Here is a 21,897-nt window from a genome sequence, read left to right on the forward strand (position 1 = left end):
ACCTACTTATAACTTTAACAAAAAAACAAAGTTAATAGAAACTTTTCCATTAGAAGTTTGACTGATGCTTGCAAAAAACTTTCCTAACCCTTGAGAATGTAGCAGTACCTAATGCCAGTAAACTGATAGAGTAACTACAAGCATTGCCTAAATAAAACAATTTATATTTTTTTGAGGCCTGCGGTAGTGTGCTGTGGGTACCTAGATGTTAAATAGTAAAGATTTTGACTGGCCAACTTTAATTTTTTACACCCACAGCACAACAAATTAATAAATTTTGATTTTTTTTCGAAAACTGATAATTTTGTTGTTAATTTGATTGGAACTGAGCCGCCACGCGAATTTCGATAGTTAGATAGTATATTTTTTCGAAATTTGGGAAATAGTAGAAATGTAGCTGCAGAGGTCTACCGGAACTAGCTAGATTTCCAAAGTGGTCTATGAGAAAAAAATAGCTTGAGAACCTGTGGCCTAAATCATAGTATCATATTATACAATGGGGATGATGACTAGGTTTGAATATATTGATTTTTATAATAAATTCCGGTAAATAAGGTCAATGTTAACTAATTTATACATAAAAAGCAAAGATTGACTGGATATTTGCAAAATAAATAAGATTATAAAATTTCAAAATCTATTAAAAATCTTTTATCGTAATTAGATGAAAATTCATACAGTTTTAGCTTCCTTACATTAAATGTGACGTTTTTTAATAAATGAACTATAAACATAAACGCAGAAATAACAAAAATATTAGTAATTTTGTTTAAACGCCCATACAAATATAACGATCATTAATTGCCTACGACGTCATTAGTTCGTACCATTTTGTATGAGGCGTTTTTCAGGGATCCGTGACAGCGCCGCAAATCTGACTCTTTAAATCCCTGTAGCTCCGAAAGTAATGATCGCAGATACCCTGTTACTTTTACAAAATTGCTTTACTAATAGCATACTCTTAATTTATATACAATTTAAAAAACTGTCATCATCCCTATTGCATTCGATATTATAGAGTTCCCTTCCACTTTTCATTACCCCTACAAGCTACGACGACGATAAAAAAGATTCAGCAAAAAACGCATAATTCGACACTCTCAAGGGAATCAATACTCATAGGGTACTTCCCGTTGACCTAAAAATAATGAAAAGCAAATTACATCGTTATAGACCACAATTATTAGGTACAAGAACGTAGGTATTAGTCTTGTTGAGTTGAGCTCTGAAATTCGGGAGCTCGGCAAAAACTGTGCAAATCTATTCCTGAACAACCCCACGTATTCTCGTATTTTACCCTCGATGGGCGACTCTAACTCGCAACACAAACAATAAAACATAAGACGCCATTTACTTGAATAATATTGAAAAAAATACTGATGCTATGCTTCGTGTCCTATTGACTCAAGAATATATTCGTTAATTTTGTATTTAAAGAGGCTACGATACCATCGTGTTCCGTGCGCTCTATCTGCCTTTTATTCTTCAATCTGTGATTCAGTTGTAAAATTATCGCCGTTCGATGCATTCCATTTCGAAAGATTCATAGTAAGAATAGTATTTCAAAACAGCGAACAGGTGCCTTACATCTCTGTAACATTCGTTACTCATTATCAATCTTACGAGATAGTCGAAGAGTCGCGCTGTCGCAACACTTTGTTACTTGGTAGGGGCACTTACGCAGAACTTCGCAACCGAAGCGAAAACATTCAAAACAAACTTACAGACCTCTTGCAACGGCTGACACGTACCAAAATCAAATACCAATACAAAATAAAATAAAAAACAAAATAACTTAATTTTGAGAAACTTTTTGAGATAAAGTTATATCTAGTAAAACTTAGTTTTTATAAGTTAATGTTTTCTAACGTAACTTTGTAATTAATTTGACGCATGAATACAAATTTGTTGTAACACTTTCGTGTTGTAATATTAATTAAAGATGCGTCTCATTAGGCACTTAATTAGTGTGTGTGCAATAGTGTTGTGCTATATACAGTTGACAAGTTCTGAGAAAGAAGCTGAAGAAATACGTAAGTTTTGAATTGTTAGAATAGTAGAGAAAACTTTTATTTTACAATAAACTAAAGAAATTTTATGTAAAACATTGTTAAACTAACTTTTAAATAAAGATTTGAAAGAAAGTTCATTATAATAAATACGTATTGAGCCTCATACATGAAAAAATGCACTGTCCCTTTCATTAGGAGATTATTGGCGCAGGAATTTTCCAATTTGTACGTGTAGTGTATGTTATAAGAACTTTGTGCGCGCTACTGAAAGAGTTGAATTTAGAATTTTAACTCAAAATTTTAATAGCTATATCACCGGGGTAGTTCCCGTTCCTTTAGGAATATGGGGATAAAATATAGCGGGAATAGTGTAGCTTCCCAACAGTGAAAGAATTTTTCAAATCGCTTCAGTATTTTCCCTTTTCAATGCATAAAAACCATTCAATGCATTCGTACAAACAAACACACAAATCTTTTCGCTTTATAGTATTGGCATGTACCTACATATGTTTTCTTGAGATTTTTTGCTATTTTATTACTTATGTTTTTTTTTATTAAACAGCCATTGAATGACTATTCAGAAAGTTCTAGAACAAAATATTGTTTAGTAGAAAATAAAAAAAAATGAAATTTTAGTAATTAAATAGTTTAAAATAATTTGTAGTATTTGAATAAATTTCTTAGTTAAAGATTTTCCTGGATAGTTAAGCTTTGAAAGCGCAAAGAACATGAAAATATGGTAATTTTTCACAGTTTAAGGCAGAATTTTCGTATTACCTTAGAACTTGTACAGTTAATAAAACCTTGCTTCACCTTCAAATTCTACTATCAAGCAACGGATGTGGGTCAGATCGCGCGAGGTATCTTACATAAGCTGCATTCAACGATTCAAATATCAACAGCCAGCTTTTTAGTAACGAAGGACATTTTGCAACACTCGCCTTCCCCAGTTACAACTTGTATCGTGTTTATTATATCATATTTTGCGTATTACATAAGAAAATTTACAAATATTTGGGTGTACGTCACAGCCTATTAGCCTGATAACTCTGCTTCGAATTATTGTAGATTTATTCATTACTACCGGCCCCGGTCAAGCTTCGCTTTCACTTATATGCACTGGTAGGTAGGTAGCTACCCCCTTAGCTCTACCCCTACCCCAACCTACCTTACCCCTGCCCTACAAATGCTCCATACAAACTTCCACACCCCCATTTTACAACGAGATACAAAGTAGCTTATGTCACTCGACACTCTCCATCCTTTAAAAAATCACTACTAGTCGTCGCTTCGTTTTGCCGTGAAAGACGGACAAACAAAACAAAACAGTACGGCTTCGGATCTTAATATTCAAGTCCAGTCTTTTTTTATTCTTCACAAGTTAGGCCTTAACCACAATCTCACCCGATGGTAAGTGATGATGCAATCTAAGATGGAAGCGGGCTGACTTTTTAGGAGGAGGATGAAAATCCACACCCCTTTCAGTTCCTACTCGACATCGTACCGGAACGCTAAATCGCTATGTATGATATGCTGAGTTTTTCTTTCTTTTGTGAAATTTTCTGTAGCAGCACGGAATTAGGAAGTTACACCCACATCCGTCGGTCCGTCATTTTCATTAACACCTATTAAATTGCTGATGATATATTATTATCAGTAACCAAAAGGGCATACTTTACTGAAGTTCCTATATACCTAGTACTTCTACTTAGGAGTTAGGATAGGATTATATTATTATCAGTAACCAACAGGGCATACCTACTTTACTGAAATTCCTATATGGTAATTGCACTTATACTTACCCACCATAATAAAATATACGTTTGATACCTAGCGTCTGTATTAGAACATCTAAAATTATGTTGTACCTCAATGAGCTCATTGTCAACAAACATTATTTGCATGAGTAGATCCAACATGTACTGTTTTTTTTAATCGAGGATGAATGTACTATATTTTTTTTAAATCAAAGATTTTACGGTTTTCTGTGGATGTTTAGGGAATACTTAACTCTTGAACATTGCAGATTTCTTTTTTAGCTTGGCTACGGTTAGTAGCTTTAGATGCATAGACGCCCTTAGAGAGTGGTTCCGCCAACAGCTTCTGCTTCTGCTTTCGCCCAAAACCCCCAGTGACGCCGCTGAGCTCCCATTAAGGAGTCTACGGCACTTACACAATCAGAAAAAATAAACAAAAAAAAAAACTGCTTGGAAACGGTGCGGTGTACCTTTTGAGCCTTTTGTACATTCCATCCAGAGTTTTTTTAGAGGTCCTAGTGATATAGGATAATAGATTGGGCCACGGATGCCAATTCCCTTTCGCCTTTTTACCCATACTCGTATTTACTATATCTGTCTATGTAAATCTGCGCTTCTATTAACTAGTGCGAATATTCGCCTACCTACCAACTTCCTCTTGTTTCTTGAAGTTTAAACTTCTGTAGAGCTGTATAGTCACAAATACTTACATAAATATCGTAGTCGAAGCGACGAAGGTAAGTTTTAAGCGTTGAAAAATAAGGTTAGTGATCTAGGGTTAAAACAAATAACATGCGTCTTCCTAGGTCTTCTAGGGTTTCTCTATAAATTATATTCTGTAGCGTCTTATTGGTCTCATAAAAAAAAACTATGCTATGCACGCCATTGACGATCAACTATTCTCACGTTTCTTCAGCACCCACGACTATATCTTGTATTGGTCGATGCGGGCTCGACTTGTGAAATGTCTTCGCTGCCGTTTGCGCTGCAGAAACCTGAGAATAATTGACCGTGAATGGCTGACTCTAGGTAGCTATGCTCAAAGTAGATACTTTGAGCAAAGCATGTGCGTGACCGAATTAGAAATGAGCAGCCATATCTAATCTATCCGCAGAAAAACTAAAAGTCAAGTGTAAAATACGTTAAATTCATCGAGAATGAAGTGGCGAGCGTAGTAGATTATAGCAAAATATATTCCCAAGATTGACAAATAGTAGGCTCTACCTACGTGTGAATAAGGCCAACTAGCCAGAATGTCCATTCAAAATGAATATTAAAGATAGTCAGATAACGGCCATTAAGACCCTAATTAGCTTTTGTCTTTGTTATTAACATCAAATTGAATGTTTTACCCCATTATTACGGCATTAACGGCCAAAAAAGGAATTGAATTAATTATATTCTTGTTGATTCAATAAATACCACAGAGACTCTCGTGGATATTAATTATATTATAAGATATGATTATGTTAAAACATGTAGAACAAACAACTTTACCTAAGACAAACAATAGGTATAATTACCATCCTAATGCGTAAGTAACATAATGGCTAGCATTCAATATCCGGTCCACATGCCTGCAGCGCTAAGGGAGAAGTCACACGGTGCGGTGCGGTAGCGGCGCAGCGCCGAAATGGTGACGGCCTGCATTTATATATCTATACTAATATTATAAAGCTGAAGAGTTTGTTTGTTCGCTTGATTGAACGCGCGAATATCAGGGACTACTGGTCTGATTTGAAAAATTTTTTCAGTGTTAGATAGCCCATTTATCGAGGAACGCTAGGCTATATATTATTCCCGTTTTCCTACGGGAACGGGAACCACGCGGATGAAACCGCGCGGCGTCAGCTAGTCAAAGATAATGCCACAAGATGCCACACGGTGCGTTCCGCGCCGCACCGCAGCCACACCGCAGCTCGGTGCGGTGTAGTCGCGGCGCAGCGCCGGAGCGATGCCGCGGCGTCCTGCAGGCTGCATATATAAATCAATGATATGCCAGACGGTGCGTTTCGGCGCCGCACCGCAGGCACACTTTTTGCTGCGGCGCCGCACTACACCGTGTGAATTCGCTCTAACTAGCATGTGAATGTGAGCTTATCGGATGGTCAGTGGGTGAATTAATTCACCGAAAATGTAATACAATGCAACATCTAGCATTTCCATAAGTGGCGTAACTTATCTTGATGCTACAGGCAGGCAGACCTATAGCTAATTTGATACGGCTCGAAGATCGCGCCGTATTGCATAATTTTCTCGTGTTTTAATTTGTTGTTTCGAATGTATCATGAGCTCATTAAGGAGTCTACGGCACTTACACAATCAGAAAAAATAAACAAAAAAAAAAACTGCTTGGAAACGGTGCGGTGTACCTTTTGAGCCTTTTGTACATTCCATCCAGAGTTTTTTTAGAGGTCCTAGTGATATAGGATAATAGATTGGGCCACGGATGCCAATTCCCTTTCGCCTTTTTACCCATACTCGTATTTACTATATCTGTCTATGTAAATCTGCGCTTCTATTAACTAGTGCGAATATTCGCCTACCTACCAACTTCCTCTTGTTTCTTGAAGTTTAAACTTCTGTAGAGCTGTATAGTCACAAATACTTACATAAATATCGTAGTCGAAGCGACGAAGGTAAGTTTTAAGCGTTGAAAAATAAGGTTAGTGATCTAGGGTTAAAACAAATAACATGCGTCTTCCTAGGTCTTCTAGGGTTTCTCTATAAATTATATTCTGTAGCGTCTTATTGGTCTCATAAAAAAAAACTATGCTATGCACGCCATTGACGATCAACTATTCTCACGTTTCTTCAGCACCCACGACTATATCTTGTATTGGTCGATGCGGGCTCGACTTGTGAAATGTCTTCGCTGCCGTTTGCGCTGCAGAAACCTGAGAATAATTGACCGTGAATGGCTGACTCTAGGTAGCTATGCTCAAAGTAGATACTTTGAGCAAAGCATGTGCGTGACCGAATTAGAAATGAGCAGCCATATCTAATCTATCCGCAGAAAAACTAAAAGTCAAGTGTAAAATACGTTAAATTCATCGAGAATGAAGTGGCGAGCGTAGTAGATTATAGCAAAATATATTCCCAAGATTGACAAATAGTAGGCTCTACCTACGTGTGAATAAGGCCAACTAGCCAGAATGTCCATTCAAAATGAATATTAAAGATAGTCAGATAACGGCCATTAAGACCCTAATTAGCTTTTGTCTTTGTTATTAACATCAAATTGAATGTTTTACCCCATTATTACGGCATTAACGGCCAAAAAAGGAATTGAATTAATTATATTCTTGTTGATTCAATAAATACCACAGAGACTCTCGTGGATATTAATTATATTATAAGATATGATTATGTTAAAACATGTAGAACAAACAACTTTACCTAAGACAAACAATAGGTACAAGTTTACATTTATAGGTTTTTAAAAATAGCCGACGCCCCGCGGTTTTACCTGCGTAATTCCCGTTTCCGTGCAGATACAGGGATGAAATATATCCATTGACACTCACATATATGGTGGTTATCTAGTGGTTAAAGATTTTCAAAATCAGTTCAGTAGATTCAGAGATTAGCCCTTCAACAACAAACTTAATCTCTATAAAATACTAACGGACGCCCGCGACTTCGTCCGCGTGAATCTCGATGTAAACTTTCAACTACCCCTACCCTAAAATTTGTCCGGCAATTATTCGAATTTTTCTCGCCGTAAAAACCATCCTAGAACTTCAACGAACATTTAAAAAAAGAATTGGCCAAATTGGTCCAGGCGTTGTTGAGTTATGCGCTTACCAACGCATTTTGCGATTCATTTTTATAGTATAGATTAGTAGGATTAACTACCTATAGCTGATATAAAACTAAGTAGGTACCTAGTTACTAACTGCAAGTGTACCTACTAATCGATCGATAAATCTGTCTCGTTGGTCAAGTGTTAAGCCTATATAAATTCGGAATATAAGTTCCTGGGTTCGAGTCCTGGATACTTGAGCTTCATTGGAGTAGCAAGTGGGCAGACCATAAGCACCAATCTCTTTCCTATGTTGATGATTTGTATTATTTGCGGCATTAAAATTACCATCCTAATGCGTAAGTAACATAATGGCTAGCATTCAATATCCGGTCCACATGCCTGCAGCGCTAAGGGAGAAGTCACACGGTGCGGTGCGGTAGCGGCGCAGCGCCGAAATGGTGACGGCCTGCATTTATATATCTATACTAATATTATAAAGCTGAAGAGTTTGTTTGTTCGCTTGATTGAACGCGCGAATATCAGGGACTACTGGTCTGATTTGAAAAATTTTTTCAGTGTTAGATAGCCCATTTATCGAGGAACGCTAGGCTATATATTATTCCCGTTTTCCTACGGGAACGGGAACCACGCGGATGAAACCGCGCGGCGTCAGCTAGTCAAAGATAATGCCACAAGATGCCACACGGTGCGTTCCGCGCCGCACCGCAGCCACACCGCAGCTCGGTGCGGTGTAGTCGCGGCGCGGCGCCGGAGCGATGCCGCGGCGTCCTGCAGGCTGCATATATAAATCAATGATATGCCAGACGGTGCGTTTCGGCGCCGCACCGCAGGCACACTTTTTGCTGCGGCGCCGCACTACACCGTGTGAATTCGCTCTAACTAGCATGTGAATGTGAGCTTATCGGATGGTCAGTGGGTGAATTAATTCACCGAAAATGTAATACAATGCAACATCTAGCATTTCCATAAGTGGCGTAACTTATCTTGATGCTACAGGCAGGCAGACCTATAGCTAATTTGATACGGCTCGAAGATCGCGCCGTATTGCATAATTTTCTCGTGTTTTAATTTGTTGTTTCGAATGTATCATGCGTTACAAAACAAAACATTCCACTCATGGTATGGATGCTTAGGAGGTGAAGGCCGACCATACCATGTAGAGTGTGATATAAAAGTCTGTTAACTACCTACCTACCAGCGGCGAAGAGTACGAATAGGCCGATTCCCGCCGGGTTACCTTTTAAAAATCCATACACTGATATTCATTATTGAAATTAAATATACTTATGTATGGATGTATGAAAAACCGGAGTTTGTATCAAGCGGTATGAATTTCATTTTCTTTGGGACGGCTTACCTTCATCAAAATTCCACCCTACGCCACTGCTATCTACTTATTACAAAAACTATAAACCTGTCTTTAAAACGTTTTTTATTTAATTACAGAAAAACTGTTTTCCAAATGCAAAATGAAATCACCTGACTTCGATGCATGCATGAAACGAGTTTTAAACAAACTGCGTCCGTACTTCAAAAGAGGTAACGAATTTTAAAAGTTACCGAGTTATATTACTTAACTATTGGCACCGAGGCATATGTTACGGCAGTCAAAACAAGCAATATTTCCTAAAGGTGATTTTGGAATGAAACGTAGCAGATATACTTTTTCAGGTTTAGTAGACGGTATTTAGCAAAATAAATCAATTACAAGACCAACTTCTGCAATGAGATGCCTACTTCTAATGAATAGCAAATATACCTAACCTAACCTAACGTTTATATTTACAGGTATTCCGGAAATGGGCGTTGCGCCGTTTGACCCCCATTTTGCTAAAGAGGTGAAGCAGGTGCGCTCTATCCTCGGCATGGGATATACACTCTATTTGAAAGACGTTTACGAGCGTGGCTGGTCGCAATCTACAGTTACCAAATTTAAGTAATGTGTTCAATTGATAATGTACATGTAAAAAATCTGGAAAAGATAAATAGTTAGTAAAGAAACATTTGAACACGACCAAACCCATTAAAAATTCGTGGAGGGAAGATATTATGATATCCATTTTAAATTTTACAGGAAGAAAACATGTATTTTTCTTCTTCTGAATTTACGCCTTACGGCTCCGCGCGTCGAGCAATTAGCAAAAGAAACAGTTTCAATCAGCAGTTTGTAAAATATCCTCTTTTTTCTTTAAAGCCTAGTTCGGATTACTTTTAGTTGAGTACGAATAATTAATTAATTATGGGATTTACCGCGAATAAAATCGTTCGTACTCGATTATATGACTAAAGTAGTCCGAATTAGGCCATAATGATGTGCGAGAAAGCCATAGTAAGTCATTAGTCGTCTATTACGACATAATTATGATGAAGTAGGTCTTTAATAATTACAATTTTGTTGCATTTTTTCAGAACCGATTGGGAAAATCAGCGAATTATCTACTCACAATATTTTCCTGAAAAGTGGCTAGAGGGAAATTATGAATTTAAGGTAATATTATTTAATATAGGTATACATTTTAAGTTTTAAACTTCTTTTTTAGATGGTTGATAATAAATTATTGTTTAATGATTGATATTATTACGTATTAAAAATTAAGTACCAATACGTAGACTGTTTGTCTCGGTCTACGGTGTACCGCGTGTGAAGAAACTTTGTCTATAGACAACATAGAGTAATGTGTTATCTGTAGCAGTTGGCAGAACTGTATCCGGCATTTTTCGCGGGCTTTCTGTAGCCGCCATTTCTGAACTACGCGCGCTTTCTTAGCATACTTGCTTTCTTTTTTTACATTGGATATTTTAGTATCGAAACCACCATCAAATGTTGCAACAATTACTATTATTGACATGTCTTTGATATTGCCAAGATCATGAAAACATGCGAGCTTTAAAATACTTTTAAAACTAACTTGAAGGTATTCGTTTCATACAATACTTTTCAGGGCGATCTTCTCGGATTCGAAACCCTGCGGTCTGGGCGATGGAACCTCACGTTACGAGACTACTCGCAGACGACGAGGATCAAGCGAAACGGCAGCGGCGTTGATGTCCACGTCGAAGTCGATCATATAGGAGATATGGATATTCACGTCGGCAATCTTTTGAGAGGCAGAAGTATAATGGGTAAGTAGAAACGCCTATTTATTTTTGACGCTGAACATTTAGGAAGTTTCAGGGGCAAACAGTGTTTTTTTTACTAAACAAAAACAAAGCGTCGTATTGTATTCCCCTAAAACTTGTTTATGTTGTTTCTAGTTTCTACCACTAAAGTTCGCCTTTTTATAAACAATCGACTATACGAATTAGCATTACACAATTCGTTACATCAGCCATGCCTCATGAAGCATATTCCCAAAGGATCGTAATGCGGTGCACCCTCGTATTTCCTTGATGTTCTACATGTAGAACTTTTAAAATATTTACTACACAGCAAAAATTAGTGAAATATTTAAAGATGACTTATTCATTTTCAGAACAAGTACTGGATCGAATAATAAATGCAACTTGGAAGCCAGGCTTCGCAGTGATACGTCCCCTGATCAACGACCTCGTCAGCACTGCCTTCACTGATATCTGGAGCAAATCTTTCAAAGACTTCCCATTTAACTTATTCATTACTGAAGAGTGAAACCAACTTTATTTAGCAGTAATGTCAGCTCATATACCTCTTGTAAAAATAATGCTAGTTTTACACGCCTAGCATAAAATGTTAATTATTTAGTTGATATTTGTAACTAGTCTTTAGAAGTAAGTTTGTATTGTTTTCAAACACAGAAAACTAAATTGTACAGTCTTCATATCCCTTCAAAATGTATATATTTACGATATATTTTGGAAATAAAAGACATTTTTATATTACATATCTCAATATTATATTTATTAAAAAATATAACCTAACTATATATATGACTATATTTAAATTCAATCAACAAATAACTTCACGTCCGTCGAATCTGGAATAATCAACCTCAGTCTTCCAACACAAATGAATACCAACCGAACCTCTTGCCAACAACTGCGAACAACTGTAATGTTCCGCGCACTCCACACATACATTATATAACATTGCACCTTCAATTTTACATTGAACCAAAATGGGTATTACACAAAAACATGTCCAAAATGTCCATATTACAATTACATTCATGTTTCGCAGTTAAAACTAAAATTAAAGTGTCATTGCCAATGGTTATGTAACATGGCCGAGGCGGGCCGCACATCAACGTATAAATGTACATGTAACTTCACTATACAATAATATAACAAATAGTCCCACTGTCGAATTTATCTGTCCAAACCCAGTAATTGCTCAAGTGATAGCATTCACCAAAACATAGCTCAATTACCCGAAAATACGATTTTCTCAAAAATTGCTCAAAATGTAAAATTCAAGTTTCTTTTGCACGATAAATACAGTGTTTCAAGTTTTCTTAGAAGTTATGAATGGGTGAAATACTGGATTTGTCTCAATTGAATAAATAAACTACTTCGTTCATTATTATCATCATACCTATGTCAGTCCGTAAAATTGTGCTTAATGCATCAAAACATTTGTTTTTTGTTCACATTTTCTCTGAATTATGCACCTAAAAATTGTCGACGAATTCAATGTTGAATTTCAAACAAATTCGGCTGAGGGACCATTGAAACTTTTTCCAACTATGAAAACATTCAAAACCACAGACAAACGAATTAACGCGGCCTTCCGCGGCAACAGTTTTAATAAAGCTTAGCTCTATATTTATTGAACAATGCCAAAGTGCGCTAACTCATTACCCAAAGTAAGAAAGCATTAACAAGTGAATTCATCAGTAATGCGGTTCATTCCACAAAGCGAACGCCTACCAAAGAGCCTAACCTGCATTTTGCATCTGACCAATTTCTTACCATGGCTTGAGTATAGGGTAGTTGACTTATATCAAATTTAATATAAACCATATTAATTTCGTGTAACCATGGAATAAGGGTCCGAAATATATCGTTATCAAATAATAAAAGTTAAGGATTTAAACTTAATTTAAATATCACGTCATTTTGTGACGTCACTAACACACCAACGTCGAACTAATTGTTAACTATTTTTGTTAAACGCTCCATTTGTATGGGATTTATAGTAGTGACGTCATGAAACAGGCGTTTTAGCTCGTATTTTCAAAAACATATTTAAAAACTAAAATTTTCACGTAATCACGTCTCAAAAAAATATTTCAGTCTAGTATAACAGTAATAACTAATTAAGACCATTTAAAAAAATGTCAACTAGCCTATTGGTCGGGTGCAAACCGCAAAGCGGACGCAGTTTAAACGCTTTGATGCGGCTAGTGCGACATTTATAAAAGCAACATAAGAATCTATTCAAACAAAGTTTAATTATACAGTAATCCATCAATACAATAAAACCAATTGAAACACATCTGTTATACAGTAAGAGATGCTCTGCTTGTGATGGTTTATTCTTTTTCTTTTAATCAAGTAGTTAATACCACTTAATTAATAGCTGGTTAAAAAAATTATAGATGTGTAAGTACTTGTTTAAATTTGTAGCAAAAAAACAACAGTAATTGTTTTAAGCAGACGAGAGGAAAATTTCCATAAAAATAAATATTTCATAGTCAAGTCAGTGAGGATTGTTTTTTCCTTTCCACTCCAACTAAGTCTTAGTATTTTTCAGATAGCATGGGCACGGTGACAGTTCGTTGCACTTTTGAAAGTTTGCCTCGATTCACGATAATAGTACGTATTATGAACGTCATAAGGCAACTGTCACTCATGCTATCTGAAAAACACTTTAGATGGGAACATAAGATGGGATTATAATTGACTTATATCGGTAGACCTACCATACCAGCAAATAAGAATAAACCAACAACGCCTTTTGAACAAAATATTGTCTGAATTGAAACATGTTACTACATTAGGACCCTGTGTGTACGTCGAATCGACGCATCGTCTCTGTACGGACTAAAATCGTTGTAACAGTTTTTTTTTATACAATGGTTGCTCTGGCAGTTCATTCCAAGAGGTCATTAAAGTCCATTCAGAATGAACTACAATACGACTTCTATGATAAGCGTAAAGTATGAGGTTTATCTTATATATTACAATTTAATAAATAGACCGACATTGTCACCTCGTCCGTATCCAATAACAAAGGAACTCAAAATTGAAATAAGGCCAACCTCTGTAGTCAGGGCATGAGTTCAGAATACCTTTTTCCAACATCCAATACATAGATGCCTTTGCACTTGCAGTTACATGCTATTGGCTATCACTTTCAGAGACAGAATACTGTGTTTAAATCCAACATGGATTTATTAATACAGGTGTAGAACAAATTGAGGAGTGATTTCTTTCGAAATTGATATAAACTATCTATTTACTATGACATGCTTAATTTGTGATTGTTTGACATTTTTCAATCCTCATACAAGATTATACTATAATACTAGTATGATTACAAACTGAATGAGATCATGTCCTATTGTAAATATATTTTTCAAAAATGTACAATAATACAGTTTTAGTTTAAACTAAATTGGCCTAGAATATTTTTCGATAGCTTTTATTGATCCATTCTTGTAAATACATCTATCTTTAGCTTTCAAACCATAGGAACTCAGAATCATTCATGTTAATAGCCTGGGACCCAATATTTGAAATAAATCCATCTCCTTTTCACATCATTCAACAGTAACAGCAAGTGCAAAGGACCTCCAAAGAAGAAAAGGCTTCCGTAAGACAACATAGTGTACAATATTATTTTTACATTTCAAATAATTTCCAAAGTGTAAGTAGAATCATTATAATAAATCACAAAGACTAAACCGCAGGGTTATAGTTTTGGTAGCCGTTGAAAATATTTTAACCCACAAAAATTACCACAATAATTGTTTTTATAATCTCACTATTCAGCTGCAATAAGTCTTCGTCACTTATTAATATGGTTCAAACTTCAAATAAATCTATAAAATAAATTAATGATCAATGTAGATGCACATTTCCACCATTCGAAACAAAACATAACAGTGTAACAAAACATTATAGTTTGTGAAAACTAAAAGTAAAGAAACAATGGATGATGAAATGATGATAGTAGTAGAGAAGTCTTAACTAAATTTCCGAGAAAATTTTTGATTAATTTGTACTTCTTTTTCTCGTTTGTTTTGGCCCCAGAATTTGTGTCACTAATAATAATAATTTGACAAAAAGTATAATCAAAAAATCAAAGCAAAGGATAACATAATAATAGCACTAAAACTTTTGAATAATTTTTTGTCTTAACTAAATAGATAAGTTTAAGAAATCAGTCAATCGATCTTAGTATATTTAACTTTATCAACATTCATAAACTTAAAAAGACGATTGCAACATTGACACAAGCAAAATAATTTAAAAAAAAATATAGATGTTCACTTCTGCCTCTGTGATAAAGAAAACTAAACTCAAAAAAAACTAATCCAAAATCCAAGATTAATCTAAATAACTAAAAGTCGATAAAAGAAAAAAAGCGTCTAAAAATTCATTTTCAAATTTCATTGTTTTAACATAGAGTATTGATTTTCGTCCATTTTAAAGAAAAATATTTAATTAAACTAAATTTTAGGACGTCATTTCCAGTTATAGTGCGTTGTGATGAAACGATTTATCCTAGTTGACGATTATTATTATCATTGCGATTATCTAGCTTTTATTTATAAATTTTGTTTAAAGTTTCTATTTATTATTTTGTTAACAGTCAGATATTTTGCTCAAAATTGCTCTGAAATTATATATTTTCCAATGATGGAAGATAAAAATATATTACTGTCCAAATATCTTGAAAGGCTTGTTTGAAACAAGGTAGCAATATCTTTTCTTCTAGTTCTCTCGAATTACATTATTGTTTATTATCGACAATACTCGATTATTCATGCACAATAATCGTGATAGTGAAAATCGTTTCATCACGATAAATTTAGAACAAATTTTAACTTTCTATCATAAAAAAAACTATTGTCTAACGAAATGTTTCTGTAGTGGTATATGCGCCAAACTACTAGTCCACTGTGAACACGAGGCAAATAATATGATAAGTTATGAAAAACATCAAAAACATATCCCAACAGAGCATATTCCTGGGTCGTTAGGCGTGTTGCAACTTCACAACGGACTAGATGTTTGACACATAGCATAAAGTACAAGACTGAAAAGAAATTAATTTAATTTAGATCACAGATCAGATAATTCACTATTCCCTTTTTAATTTTTTAATAAATACACGAAAATATGTATAACTTAAGATGGGTAATAACGATATTTTTGATTTAAAAAATTAGCATGTTTTAGATAAGTGGTATTTAAATTCATATTTTAGTAGTCAACCCCCGGCACGTGAACCGACCAATACCCTTACTACGAAGCAAGCACACCTTGCATAGACTTTTTCAGTATATCAAAATACAAAATACTAAGAAAAATTAACCTTATATTCCATAGCTTGAAGTATATCTTTTTAATTTTGGTTTCACAATATTTCCGCTAAGTCCTTGTCCAGAAGGGGCGAATTCGTCGCGAATCGTATCGCGCCATATCATAGGCGCGTTTTGGAAGTACTAGACATCAATACATCGCGTCCACAAGCATCGCGCGAATTCAAAATACGCGCGTAAATCGCGTGCACTACGCCACTCTCGACACGCGCTTGATTCGCGCGTATTGCGCGCGAGTCGAAATACTAGGGACGCCTTGTTGCGTCCAGTTAACGCGCGAACTCAAGTGCACGTTCAACTCCATGTTTCGTACTGAATTCCTCCCCAAATGCTCGCGCGTTGGTACGCACCTTGTGGACGCAACGGTCGCGCGTAATACGCGTGAGAGAATCGGGGCGAATTCGCCCTTTCTGGACTGAGCCTAAGTGCATCGGCTGTCTACGGAGTTAAAACAAGTAATATTTTTTTTACTCAGTTTTTATTATAGTTTCATAGCCACCGCTCGCGAAATGTGCAATCTCGTACTAAGGCCACGGGTCCTCAAACCTGTCCCAACGCATCATCCAAACGCCTACGTGTTTTTAAATTAATTCTAATTTTACATTTATTTTGATATGCACTTATGTATATCTTTTTACAATGACATTTGTGCTGTACACTATTAACGAGACGGGACACTGACGGACTACTTATAAATATGCGATTGTTCTACGTTGGCGAAGTCACCTATGGTTCCGAGACTTGGTCACTAAATATAGGCCCATATTTAGTGACCAAGTCTCGGCTAAGAAGGCTCAGAGTCACACAGCGAGCGATGGAACGAGCTATGCACGGAGTGTCTCTGTGAGATCGAATCAGAAATGAGGGATCCGCAGAAGAACCAACGTCACCGACATATCTCAACGAGTCGGAAAGCTGAAATGGCAATGAGCGGGGCACATAGTTTGATGGACGTAGGGGTCCCAAGGCGCTGGAATGGTGAACCCGAACTAGAAAGCTCGAATATCGAATTTTGAACACTCGCAGAAACTTCAAGTCGACTATTTAACGAAATGCATTGTGATGAAATAACTCGACCTTTCTCGCCTTTGGTTTGAAACTGATTTAACAAGTATAAAATTCGTGGGTACGTAGGCCCATCAACTGTTCAGCTATGATGGACGAATATAACCCGTGATTATGTGGACAGCTTAATGATTGTGGCAATTTATTAGCATCGAAAATTTCACAGTTAAGGGATCGGAATTAACACCCAAAAGTCATGGGTTCTGTATCTGACAGTTGGATTATTGTCGTACCCACTTCTATCACAGAGAGTTGAAGGGATCAAAAATTAAAAAATACAAAAATAACGTCATTCCCAATGTTATTGTCCGTCGTGGCCACCAGAGGAAACATGACAGCAACATCGAGACCGTAGACACGTATGTTGGCCTTCCCTCGAGTTCGCCCACGTAGAATAGCTACAATAATAAAGACGGTTTACCGATTCGCACTTTGTACTTTAGTCAAAACAATTTTTACAAGGAAACAATACGCGATCCGCCGCGCCCGTCCCGCCTTCAGGCCTAGCATGCATCAACGAAATATTTCGCGAAGAGTCAATAGCGGCTGTCATATTGTCAATAGCGGCTGACTTGAAATATTGCTGTCTCTTACGTTACGATGGGATGAAAGAGAATGCATATTTTTCGGTAATGTCTATTTGTCTTCACTAAATATCTCGTGGCGCGCTACTTAGGCCTACTGGAATCTATTTACAAGTTAACAACCCAAATGAAGCTAAAACAAATTGGCAAAACATTATAGTTATCAACTAAATATTTGGCAAACGACGGTTCGTTTAGGACATGTCAGCGATAGTGGGATACAGCCTTTTCATTTACTTGAGTTAAAATAACAATTACCCGTCAGATTTTACATCAGACTAGAAAGGACGACGCAATACGACATGAGCATTTCAAATTCAGTGCTATACAATTTTATTGTAGTTTACGCAATTCTTGCTTCACTTATTAAGATAAAGTAAATATATGCTTATAATATAACCAAAAATTAATAATATAAACATACATAAAAAGTTTTGTAGTGTTGTATGAATGAACGACGAGTGTTGGATTTATTGTTACAATCAGAATGATAGATTATAATGCATGTGAATGAAACGCATATGTTCAGATGGATTAATGGTGGCACAAGAATCGATATAAAGTCTCAAAGACTTCCGTAAATTATATTAATTTTTTAATTTGTGACAGAAAAGTTAACGAGTATTAGGTTGCCAAGTGTTGCAGAGGGATTGTCATATAACATGAAGAATATTAAGTGTAAGTAGAAGGTAACATATTGTTGTATATTGAAGTCAAGCGTATGCCTTATGAACATTTCATGAAACCGCGCACTAAACTTAATTAACATTATTAATTATATTGTCGTCTTCAAATAAACGTCTTTCTTTCTAGTTCAAAACATATGAGAGGGGTTAGACCTTAGTCCACCACGCTGGCCCAATGCGGACTGGAAGACTTCACACAGAGAATTAAGAAAATTCTCAGGCATGTAGATTTCCTCAGGATGTCCCGGATCAGATTCGAACCTACGCCCTCCGAATCGAAGGCAGAGGTCATATCCAATACTATCACGTGTCTTAGCGCGGATACTATTGATGAATTAACCTTTTTTAAGCATTATATTTATTATATACATATGTATATACAGCAGACCCATGCTCGATATATTTAATTTAAAAAAAATCAAAAGTTTCAGTGCGAAATTACCAAACGACTTTTTCGTTATATACAATTGGTTAATTTATAAAAAGAAGCATCTAAATTAGTCTTAGAATTGCAACTAGCAACTCTATCACCACTCTATCATCAATGCAATGTTGAAACGAAAAAGCAGTATCCCAAAACGCAAAAAAAAAAATTACAAACCGTACCCACCCGCTACTAGTTAACCAGGACATTAGAGCTAGCTTTACAATAATATCGAAGGCCGCTAAGATATCACCATTCATTACATCATAATATGTACAGTCGGGCCGCGCGCCCCCGGCGATTTCGACGACACTTGCTCCCCACACACAGTAATATTGTCAATAAAGTAGAGTTATGGTTGATGACACTCCCATGATATGCGGGCGACGGGAGAAAGGACGCTGCCCCGCTCCCGGCCCGCGTATCGGGAGTGTTACGAACGAATTTGCCAAGCTATAGTCGTAGTCAATATTGTGACACTATAATAGTACAGGTAATGTGATATAACTTTAGGGCAACCTAACTGAACATTTTGTCAATTACATTGATAATAGGATATAATTCTTTTTTTTTAAAAGAGTCTTCTATTAAATTTAATATTTTCAATCTAGTATTTATTTATATTTTCAATCTAGTAGAACGATAATTATTCATTATCGTTCTACTAGATTGAAAATAAATTATATATTTTTTGAGACGTAAACACTAATCTGAATAAAAACAAGACTAAAAGAAGCAAAATTTTTTTATATACGTTTATTCCTCTAGCGACGTCGTGACGTCACAAAATGGAGGACAGCATTTTTGACGTTTGAAAAAATTTTAAAATACATAATTTTAAATTTTTTTTTTCTGAGAAATCCTTAACTTATATTTATTAATATTGATATATTTCGGACCCTTATTCCATGTACTATACGAAATTAATATTGTTTATATTAAACTTGATATGAATCAACTACCCCATTAGTACTGACAGTGCTGCCAAAGTCGTACACGTCAACATTAGTATAATATCTTTAGAGGGCTACGACTAAAGAAACCACTTTATTGACCATATCATTATGTTCGGAGATACTATGTACACTGCGACTGCGAACCACTAACCAACAGAAATCACACTACAGAGCGCGCCACGAGAGACCTGTAACGCTATTCTATAACAATTCCTTAACTACTCGACAGTGTGTGTCTCTTATTCATTACTATCTCTCTTTCTAACATGATACTATAGATAGAGAGACCGAAACAAATTCGCAACTCATGCTATCGAGTTACAAACACATTGTTACAGAATAGCGCTGCTGCATCTGAGTATTCGCTAACTCGATAACTTTCATGGTGATAACCACTGAACTGATTTATCATTTATTTTTATAAGATTTAGTATGAAATATTTTTCCGTATCGTTCAATAAAACATATACAAAGTTTTCATCAAGCCCGGGTACCAATAGTATATCATTTGTCATCCTCGTAACACGCTCTGCACTAATCTATGCAAATGTAATAAGTATGTAATTGACGCTGTTTCTATTTATATATTCATGGATATTAATTATAAATATGTATAATAAAAATATACAATTTTATGATTGTATGGAAACCTAAAACCATTTAAAGAAGGAAAAAAAATATATAACCTAAAGAACTATTTAAGGGGCAAACGAAAAAAAAAACCAATTTTGGTGCAATTTTTAGAGCTGAGCATACTTGGAACAGTCCTGTTTAACTTATAATTCAGAAATTAACAATGACATGGAAAAAAAACCCAAGATTTTCATTTAGCATGGAGTCAATCACAAAACATGTGTCTGTGAAAAACTCACCTAAATTCAGCGGCTTCTCACGTTTCAATTGCCTTAAGTTAAGCGTTGAGGATTTTTATAATGTAGCTATTAAATAAAATATTTTTTTAAATAAATAATCATTATTTAAATCTTATTGCGATTATTCGACTCAATAAATATTATATCAAAAGTACGCATAAATTTATTTAAAAAAAAATCTAGATGACTTTCATTTTCGAAAAGCCAGGTTTCTGAAAATAGCACCCTCCAACATACTTATTAGAGTCGCATAGACGTTCGAAGACGAAAACGTCTGTACCCAACGAACAAAGAACAATATATTATTTCCGTTTAATCAGAAAAAAAAAACAATTGAAACATTAAAATAAATTAAATAAAACGGTTTCTATTGCAGATTCGATGTTATATATTGCATGTATACGCCATAAAAACCACCGCGGCCGAACCGGAAAAGAAAAAAAAACCACGTACAACGTACAAACTTTAAGCGTACTCTCGAGTCTTTGTGCAACGTTCCCGACACGGGTACCGCTCGATACCGATTGTGCTATACATAGTCCTATCAATTCAGCACACGTAAAATCGCAGCTCTAATAAACAGCTACACGTAATATACACTCAAGTGTATACACTCCGTTTCGAGTCACCACTGGATCAGTCGTTGAACTGAAAATGGGAGACCCCAAACACGTGTAGAGTCCGGCTAGACATCTAGCCGACGTCACGTACACTGTACAATACGGGCACCATATAAAACGTCACGTCCCACTCTCACTAGAACTCGAAGTCGAAAAGTTCCGACAGGCCCTCGTCGTGGTCGAGGCAGAAGCCGTAGTCGTTGGCGGACATCGGCGGCTCCAGCGCCAGGAACGGCTCCAGCTCCAGCGGCTCTGGAATGTGATGACCCTGACATTAGATACTTTGTCGTTAAGCCAAAGATACACTAGGGGGCAAATTGAGCAACATGTTGCAAACCTTGTTCCACAAAAACTACATAAAGTGCCTTAATAAATGTCAGGAAAGTATCCAACGTTGCAGCGTCACTGAAATTGAATGTTGTGCGCGACATGTTGCGGAACAAAATGTTTCCTAGTGAATCTGTGGCTTTATAATCAGCGGTGTGGCTCAATTCCCTCTGCTATAAAGGAGGAAAACTAGCCCTATAGTGGGCCGTTAAAAAAGGCTGTTAATGATAGTGGACATTGGATTCCCAAGGTGATACTATGACCCTGAATCAGAGATATAGTGTTGCTTGGCCATCCTGGGGGACCTATAACATTGTACGTGTTGAAAATAGCACCTGGATACAGGCGGCTCAAGAC

At 36.1% G+C, this 21,897-nt stretch overlaps 2 protein-coding genes across 5 annotated transcripts in view; one reads left to right on the top strand and one right to left on the bottom strand.

Annotated features, from left to right (window-relative positions):
- The first annotated feature begins 1,703 nt into the window (after positions 1–1,703).
- Positions 1,704–11,396, top strand: LOC112043310 (uncharacterized). 2 transcript variants are annotated; one of them, XM_024078652.2, is made up of 6 exons: positions 1,706–2,033; positions 8,985–9,077; positions 9,327–9,474; positions 9,948–10,026; positions 10,481–10,661; positions 11,012–11,396. In XM_024078652.2, exons 1-6 carry the CDS (start codon positions 1,943–1,945, stop codon positions 11,164–11,166), a joined length of 747 nt encoding a protein of 248 aa, XP_023934420.1. In that variant the 5' UTR covers positions 1,706–1,942; the 3' UTR covers positions 11,167–11,396. The 2 variants fall into 2 exon arrangements, with proteins under 2 accessions (XP_052747383.1, XP_023934420.1); XM_052891423.1 differs by lacking the exon at positions 8,985–9,077 and having other exon boundaries at positions 1,704–2,033.
- The window catches only part of LOC112042864 (transcription factor E2F2), a 34,136-nt gene continuing 23,624 nt past the window's right edge, over positions 11,386–21,897 (bottom strand). For all 3 annotated transcript variants that reach the window (XM_024078051.2, XM_024078059.2, XM_052891422.1), the window contains one exon: positions 11,386–21,465. In XM_024078051.2, the coding sequence (XP_023933819.1) occupies positions 21,350–21,465 (116 nt within the window). In that variant the 3' untranslated portion in view covers positions 11,386–21,349. The remainder of the gene's footprint in view (positions 21,466–21,897) is intronic.

The sequence above is a fragment of the Bicyclus anynana genome, chromosome 4, assembly GCF_947172395.1.
Source record: "Bicyclus anynana chromosome 4, ilBicAnyn1.1, whole genome shotgun sequence".
Lineage (NCBI taxonomy): Eukaryota > Metazoa > Arthropoda > Insecta > Lepidoptera > Nymphalidae > Bicyclus > Bicyclus anynana.

Coding starts and splice junctions, on each gene's coding strand:
- LOC112043310 (XM_024078652.2), top strand. CDS start 1,943: ATGCGTCTCATTAGGCACTTAATTAGTGTGTGTGCAATAGTGTTGTGC. Junction 9,078..9,326: donor GCGTCCGTACTTCAAAAGAG/GTAACGAATTTT, acceptor TTATATTTACAG/GTATTCCGGAAATGGGCGTT. Junction 10,027..10,480: donor AGGGAAATTATGAATTTAAG/GTAATATTATTT, acceptor AATACTTTTCAG/GGCGATCTTCTCGGATTCGA.